The sequence below is a fragment of the Felis catus genome, chromosome C1, assembly GCF_018350175.1.
Source record: "Felis catus isolate Fca126 chromosome C1, F.catus_Fca126_mat1.0, whole genome shotgun sequence".
Taxonomy (NCBI): domain Eukaryota; kingdom Metazoa; phylum Chordata; class Mammalia; order Carnivora; family Felidae; genus Felis; species Felis catus.
Genome location: NC_058375.1, coordinates 126,019,280 through 126,027,718, shown reverse-complemented (window position 1 = coordinate 126,027,718; position 8,439 = coordinate 126,019,280). Strand labels below are relative to the sequence as shown.

The following is an 8,439-nucleotide window of genomic DNA, read 5'->3' as shown; positions in this document are numbered from 1 at the left end:
TCCCAAAGAGATCCTCATCAGAAATTAGGGCCAAGGGGTGTGTGTGTGTGTGTGTGTGTGTGTGTGTGTGTGTGTGTGATGGGCAAGTGGGAGGGTCAAGGAAAGGAGCTCTCTCACTGCAAAGCAGCCCCATCTTTGGTCCCTGGCTGGGCTCTCAGAACAACACAGGCACGTCCCCGCACCCAGGAGGTGCACGTCTTCTAGCTGCCATCTGTCAAGCACACACAAGATTTTCTTTTGTTCTGCCACCATCCACTTTGAGGAGCCAGATCCCCGCAGCTGCCCTCAAGCGAGCCACCAGCCCCACAGTGCACCCTGTCTCCCTCCTGCTTCCTTCCGGAAGCAGACGGGAATAATAATACAGTGAAGGTGGACAGTAAACAGTGGGAAATCAAAGAAACAAGACATGTGATCAATCCCTCTTTGCCCTCCCCTGTTCCCCCTCCCACCCACCCAAATAAATAAGTTAATGGGTTTAGGAATGTTCCCGTATCAAGTTCTTTCCGACAAGCTCCATTCCTCCTCTGGTTCTGTTTTAAATGCATCTTGAGACCCTCCTTCTACCTCGGAGCAGCCTCATAGACACAGTCTCCTCAAGAAATAAAAAATGAAGTTGTGCCAGTGAGAAGCCAGGCTCCCCACTTGACATCTGCTCTTGTTTCACTTTGGGGAAAACTCTGCCATGGTGCTCTGACCGCAGAAGGAGCAATACCAAATTGAAACCTTCCACCATCAAGTTCAGGCTCTGGCGAGAGTCCCTGAATGACGTCTGCCCCCTGGCCCTGCCCCGATGGTGTTGGGGCCACGGTTTCCCCAGCAGAGTGCGTGTGGGGCCGAGTCAGTGGCCGCTATAGACAGTCTTTACAGAGAGCCACCTGGCCCTTGATGAAGTCCCGGCAGGGGCAGACCCTCTGGTGCCTGGGGTGGGCGCCCGCACAGCTGAACAGCAGGAGGTCACCTTGAAACACACAGTGCTTGTTCTTGGGGTCGAAGGAGGGCACCAAGATGTCCTTGGCCAGCTCTGAGCTTTGGCAGATCACCTCATATCTGGAGAGGAAGAGAAAGGCATGAGGGTTGGAGATGTGGGCACTGTCCTAGTCATTGGCACCTCCATCCCACTTCAGGTGTGGGGAGCACGCTTGGTTCATCTGCTGTAGAAAGGACAGGGTAGCCACCCTCTGACCTAGCAATTCCCCCACCACTAGGAATCCAGACTGGACAAAGGTGTGTGTGTTTGTGTGTGTGTGTGTGTGTGTGTGTGTGTGTGTGTGTGTGTGTGAATGTGTATTCAAGGCTACTTACAGAAGCACTGTCTGTAACGTAACCTGAGGAAGGTTAAGTAACAGAATGAGATGGAGACTGGGATCTGCTTGTGCTTAAAAAGTTAAGAGGGCTACACCCTAAAGCCTTAACAATGGTTACTTCAGAGGAGTGAGACTGGGGCAAAGACGGACATTATTTAATTATTTCCAAAAACGATGTTTAATGTTTTTATTGATGGTTTAAAAAAATTCATGGGACATGGCCTTAGCCTCCCACTGGAGGGCAATCAGATGGTCTCCCAGGGGAGGGTGCTGTCCCAGGGCATCAATTCACTGGACCTCCACAGTCACCTTGGTGTGTGGCAATAGCAGCCTCCCTCCCGCCCACTTCCTGAGACATGAGCGCCTGAGGCTTCTGGACATGTGGAGCATGAGTCCGAATCCAAGCCCTGACTGCAAGCCCTTGTGGCTTTGCTTCCTCAGGTTGGGGATAACCAACCGTGTTGGCCTGTTACCTCAAAGAAGAGCTGCATCCTTTTTCTTCTGGCCTGAGGTACACCGGTCCCACCCACACAGTCTCCCCTTGAACAAGAAGGCCTCAGCAGGTGCCCAGCACCGTGTCCTATATGCCAGGTGGGGACTAGTTCAGAGAAGAAAGTATAGGGGGGCCAGACAGATCTGAGTATGAGTCCTGAATTTATCCCTTATGAGCTGTGAGACCATGGAGAAATGACCAAGCTTCTCTGTGTAGAGGGGGGACAAATAATCCTTAACTCACAGGGGAGAGGCAGAAATTAAATTAGTGCTTCCAGAGCACTGGGCAGAGGGTAGCTCTGGGTTAAGTATTTAATAAACAGCAGCCGTTATTTACTACAACCACCGCCACTGTCACCATGATCACCCTGGCCTGGCAGACACTGGCTCTGTCACCTGCCTCCCTTGCCGGAGGGTGTGAATTTACACACAGGCCAACCATCTCTGTTCTGCTTTGTTCACATAAATCTTGATTCTTGCTGACAAGATGGGGACCCAGATGGGGCACTCTAGGCTTCCTACTGCCTCTGGGAAGCTTCCAAATGTCAGGGGAAAAGCATCGTACTGTTATTCCTGCCCCCTCTCGTCTTCCTCCAGCCGATAAACTGTCCGGCCCGTGCCTGCCCTTGCCAATGTGAACTGGGCAATTCCCAGCATGTCTGCTGGGGCTTCTGAAGAGTTCTCTGGGCCTGCCTGCCTGGTCCCTGGTGCTCAGGAGGGCTTCACCCACTGTCATGTTGTTCCTGTAGTCACCAGGGAGCTCTGTGACTTCTCTAAATGCCCTAACACCTCTGGTCTTGGTGTGCCAGCTGGGGGGTGTGGGTGCCCAGACAGTGACGGCACAGACAGGAAGTGGGGATTTATGGATTTCCTTGAGAAAAAGGGAATCAGAGATTTGGGGCTATCAGGTCCTTCTCACAGGACCCCTCCACTGGCCTATGCACAGAAAGGGTTCTCCAAAACTCAACTGTGCATTAGAAATGTCCAGATGGAATGTAGCTTTAGAATACAGATTTATGCTTAGGTATTTCTTTATTTAGGTGAATTCTAGCAGCTGCTAAGTCTTAGCACCAGCCATCTGCCTAGTAGATGCTGACCCGAGTTGGAAATCTCTACAACCAGTCTGAGACCCCACGGGAGGGGTATAATTGGGAGAAGCCATGAAGATAGCCTCCTGGCTCCTGCCCCCGGTCACCTAACTCAGACCCTAGGCACATGCTCCTGGGATGTGAGCACACATGTGTGCCTGTCTGTGAACACATCTCAGCTGAGGCTGCAGCAGAAGCGGTCTGCCTGGGGATGGGGTCCAAATACCACCACACAATGCTCAAGCAGCTGGTATTCCCCAGAACTCCATGTGACCTGCCACGAGGCAGCTCCCTGAGGGTTCGGCTAATATGGGGCCCCACACACTTGTGGATGCCATCCAACCGCCTGGCCCCCAGGGAGCTTTCCCTTCTATTAGCATGTAGGCCCCTGTCCCACAGCACTGGGCAGGCAGGAAGAGCACTCCACCATCCTTGCTGAATTAGTTGCTAGAGTGCATCTGGAAACCAGCCTCCACACCCCAGCAGTCCTCACTCGTCACCGGTGGATCCCCTGCCTTTTCAGAGCATGTGTGTTGTTTCAGTTTCCCTGTTCCTGTGATGTCTGTCTGTCTCTGTCTCTGTCTCTCTCTCTCTCTCTCACACACACACACTCCCTCTCTCTCGCTCTCTCTCTCTCTCTCTCTCTCTCTCTCACTCAGAGACCCTTAGCACACTGTTTCCTCTCTGTAGGACCCTGTGGTGATGACCTCTCCCCAAATGGCCTCTTACAGGATGGCAGTGGGATTCTGAGGCCCATCAGCTCTTGCTTTACATTTTATAGCTCTTGACCAAGAATAAAAAGGCAAAGCCCCAACTTTGGGGATAGAAACAACCCATTCCTCCTGACATACAGACACACACAGGGTGAAGGGATGCAAACAGGGTCCCATCTGCTGGTCTCTTCCCCGCTCCTGAGTTCCTCCCCTCTCTCACCCCCCTCCCCCTGCCTATTCCAACCCTGAATCCACCAAGTCCCCCAAACTCACTTGTGAACACTCGGACTCAGGCACCAAAATAGGTAGCAAACTTACAAATGAGGTGTCACATGAACACATGCTCCTCTTTATGGAACTGAGGTCCTCCCTACAGGGCCACACTAGCATGGACTTTGGTTCTAGCTGGGGCCTCTGCCTCTGGACCCCTGCCCCTGGTCTGTCTGTGTCAGGTCAGGCCACACCTGAATCATGCATGTTCTGTGCACAAGACTTTGTGGTCGCCTCTCCAGCACTTACGACAGGCTCTGCATGAACAGGAGCTCCAGCATCAGCTCTCTGATTCCCCCTGATGCAGGACAAGAGCACAGGACATTCCAAAGGCCTTGATCTATGTGATATGAGGATAGATGGACCTTCAAGGTCACGGACACCCAAAGACTAAAAGGAGATTACGCTCAGACCAGGCCCCAAGTTGGAGAAGAAAAAGTAGCATGGGCTTGTGGGAGCCACTCATTGCTAATCAGCCATGAATATGGATGAGCTAGGATTGTGTCATAGTGAGGAGGTACTCAATAGACCACCAGATAGCTGGGGTTCTACAACATTATCGGTATTTACAAGTGCAGGAACAAGGTATTCAACAGGGCTCTTACATTCAGAGAATTTCAGGCAGCTTTATTGCAAAATTAGCATTCACTGCAGCCTCCTTGGGAGAAAACCCACATAGCTATGATGGGGTTTGAGAGGGTTGTTAAGCAATCCCATGGCACAGGGCCTGGCCATGGGACAGCCCCACAAGGCCTTCCACTCTAATGGGCTCTGCATGGTATGGGGAGGTGCAGAGGAAGGCTGGGGAGGTGACTGGTTTTCTGGTCTCAGCGTGGCAGCCTCAAGCCTGCTCCACTGCCCAAGGCTCTTTGGATGAAGGGGCTGTTCTGCTCTGTCTTGGGCACCAGCTACACATTATCTCACCCTCACACAGGATACCCCCATTTTACAGGTAAGAAAATGGGTGGAGCAGAGGAAATTAACCCATTGGCTCTCCTTCCTGTCCCTCCACTGGATCTAGACCTTTGTCCCAGAGACAGGCCTGCTGTGTGGGGCTCTGTCCTATCTGAACCAGGTCATGATCATCATACATAGGTGGGAGCCCGGATTCCTGCCTGGCCGGGAATCAAGGACCATGCAGTAGAGAGGAGTCTCACTTGGGTTCCATTCCCAGGATGCAGCTCCTTATGTTTCCTCTTCCAGAGGTGGAGACAAGGAATGTACACGGACAGCTCTGTATGCACACTCCCTAGTCTATCCCCAGCGAAACCACACTTCCAATATAACCAGAGAGAGATACTCAGGGTTCTCAAAAAGCAACCTTGCTACAGAAGTTATCTGCAAAAGGAACCAATAGGAAGCCCCTCCTGGAACCCGAGAATTCAGGATATGTATTTTGGAAATGGAAGCTTCTAGTACCATGAGTCTTTCCTTAAATATCAGACCACCACCCCCTCCGTCACAAAGTTTCACTGGTCGTGGAGTAGGGTGCCACACTGCCTCTCTTCTGGCATTTGTTTTGATAGTGGAATCAAGGTAGCCTCTGAACTCGGCCTTCACATAAAAAGAATGGTAAAAAAAAAATAGCATGCTCCACATCCTTGCTTGAGAGCTTTCTTGCAGGTGAGATGCTACAGGCCAAACTCTCTAAGAAGGGTTTTATACCACATTTGAGAATAAGAAGACATACACACAGGACCAGGCCAGCTCAGACCTCTGTGCACAGACAACCACAGTGGCCAACCGCTGTAATAGGGCAGGAAGCCAGAATGGGAGACAGGCAAGCCATGGGCAGTGAGTGCACTATTCCTGAAACATCCTGCTCGAGACTGGACGGTACCACTGGATGGTACCACGGCTCTCCTCAGTACCTAGGGTTGGGACATAGCAAGTCTCTTAAGGGAAAGTGCTTAATCAGGGCAACTAAGGGGGGAGCGGGAGTGGCTAGGTAATTAAGTAATATGTGGCCCAGGGTGGGTGTAATAGAAATTGGGAGCACAGATTTAGCACGGACAGAGGTCATGACTCAGAGGCCAGAAGAATCCTCATGTAGAAATTTGGGATCTGCAAATGCCAAAATCAAAATGCCAAGCAAAGGGAAATGAATGGGATCACTAAAAGTAATGCAGGCAAGAGGAGAAAAAACTCAAGCGATACAGAAGGCCTCTTCTGGGCACAGCTCTGGCCTGTGCTGCACCCGCCTCCCTGCCAAGGGGCTGGGAAGTCAGGCCTGCTCAGGCCCCTGTAATGTACCGAATTCCAAGGGTGTTGCAATCAAGTGCAAAAGGGGATGGGAGCCACAGCAGGGGAAGGTGGCAAGGGATGTGCCGTGGGCAGTTCTGAAGCCAGCTCCTTACGCTGATTTTTCATTCCTCTCGGGCTCCACGCTTCAGCATGGACCATGACCTGCCACCTGCACGGATCAAGCTCTGCAGACCTGGCTTCTGCCAGGGGAGCCCAGGGGCAGGACCCTCCATGTTTGTGGTTCTGCGCCCATCTCCATTCCCACAGATCTTGGGTATAACATGAGCCAAATGAACACATCCCACAATATCCAATTCCAAACACCGTGTTATTTATGCAAATACAACACCCCCATATGGATTCCAAATATATCAGCAGGCCAGGTGATCTCATCTAACACCAGAACTGCTGGCCTAACGTTCTGTGGGGCAGGGCGGGGAGGGGGACCAGGCTGCCACCTGCTCCCCAAACCCTGTCCCTCTCGGCACAATGGCAGGCCGGAGGTGAGCTGGAGTCTGGGCTGGCCCTCCCCACCCCTGCACTTACTTCAGCATGTCTTTGTCCTTGTTGAGATGCTGGAAGAAGGAAGGTTCGCAGATGAGCTGGTTCTCCTGGCACACCTGTTTGCAGGACTGTCCGGGCTCGGCGAGCTTCACCTGCAGGGCACTGAGGGGCGGCCACATCACCTGCCCATGGCAGAAATCCTAAAATGACAATGAAACCATCAGTCCAGGGACCAAGGACTCAGGTGGAGATGCCTGTCACGCCAAGCTGCCCACACAAGGTGAAGCATCCCGCCGAGAGAGCAGCGAAGGCCAGGAGGTGGGAGCCACACACACTTGGGTTGCAACCGGGCTCAGCTGGAACACATCCTTGGGCCAGGTCTTTACCTCTCTCTACCCACCAGCTGTCTCAGCCACAAAGGGGGACAACAGTATCTCCCACGCAGGGCTTGAGGATGAATGGGAGCACAAGGCATGTGCACAGCATCGTGCCTGCCAGTAGCTGCTGTTAATCCTCATCGTTCCCATCCATCCACCATGAGAAGTCACTGCCCCTGAAGGTCCACCTCTGGGCCCACCTTCACCAGCTGTTCTGTTCTGGCTCTGATTCCCAAGGCTTTGACCGTGTCTACCTAATTTGGCAGTTACCTCGTATGAGTGCTAGTTCAGACTTCATGAAGAAAGGGAGTGTGCAGGTGTGGCTGAGAGAGCCTATTGTGGGGCCACGGCCTTGGTGGCACTCAGGGCTCGTTAGGTGACAATAATAACGGGGCACAAATGTCACAGCTAGAGAAATAGTCAGAAGACGTAGGATAGGACGTGAAGGGACCTGCCCCCCCAACTCCCTCCCCTCCGGCCCCCCCTCCCCCCACAGAGAGGCACCTGCAGCATAGAAGCTACAGCGGGTATGCAGAATGAGGCAGGGCCAGTCATTCTGGGATCTAGAGGGAGTGCAGGAATCTAGCGTGTCCCAGGAAGTCACAGTGTGGGTACAGGGATGTGACGTGGGTGGGAGGGCCACTGTGTGGCACGATCGGGTGCCCTGGGTGATGAGCAAACCAGGAGGAGCTGGAGAAAGGGCTGATGAGGAGCAGGAAGCTCTCTGTGACCTGGAACCCCAGGCTTGCACTTGGGCTGTGCTGAGGCAACCCTGAACAGGTACCAGTGGTGGGAACTCATGCATGTCTGGCTCCCAGAGCTTGCTTGGCTTGCACAGTGTAGTTGGAAATCTTGGGAAACTGCCGAGTCCCTGGGCTGTCCAGGCTGCAGAAGGTGGCGTCTGGGCAGGACACCTGAGCAGCCACGTGTGCTTAACTTGTTCTTGGGGCAGACTAGCTCTCGGGAGTACTCAGAGGGGTTCAGGACCCTGGGCTCTGAATTCCACTGATAGGAATGCACCCTACAGACATACGGGGACACATGGGGTTCAAAGAAACCCACACAGGGTATCACAGCGGCACTGGCAGAGTAGAAGCAAAAGACTACAGCTAACTGTTTAAACACAAACCATACTCCAAAATGCAACAGATTCCTATGTCCTGACATGCAGACCTCTTCAGGACATACTAAGGGCTGAAAGAAGCAGGGTGAAGGCTGGTGTACAGGGTGTCTCCATTTGTGTCAAGCAGTGGGGGAGGAGCTGGAAAGGTTCTTCCAAACACGCATCAGCTCCTTACAAGAATCTGTCTGGTGTGGGTGGTGCTGAGAAGGGAACTAAGTAACATGGTCTGGAGTGGTAAGGAAATTTACTTTTCAGTGTACGTCCTCCTGGAATATTTTGTGTCCTCATGTTTCCTTTCCTTGCTCTGCGTACATGAGCTGATTT

The 8,439-nt window shown here is 52.6% G+C and overlaps 1 protein-coding gene across 5 annotated transcripts in view; it reads right to left on the bottom strand.

Annotated features, from left to right (window-relative positions):
• Positions 1–451: 451 nt before the first annotated feature.
• MGAT5 (alpha-1,6-mannosylglycoprotein 6-beta-N-acetylglucosaminyltransferase) overlaps positions 452–8,439 on the bottom strand; it is a 336,584-nt gene continuing 328,596 nt past the window's right edge. For all 5 annotated transcript variants that reach the window (XM_023259272.2, XM_045033706.1, XM_045033707.1 and 2 more), the window contains 2 exons: positions 6,658–6,815; positions 452–1,047 (listed from right to left, as the gene is read on the bottom strand). In XM_023259272.2, coding sequence (XP_023115040.1) covers positions 849–1,047; positions 6,658–6,815 — 357 coding nt within the window. In that variant the 3' untranslated portion in view covers positions 452–848. The remainder of the gene's footprint in view (positions 1,048–6,657; positions 6,816–8,439) is intronic.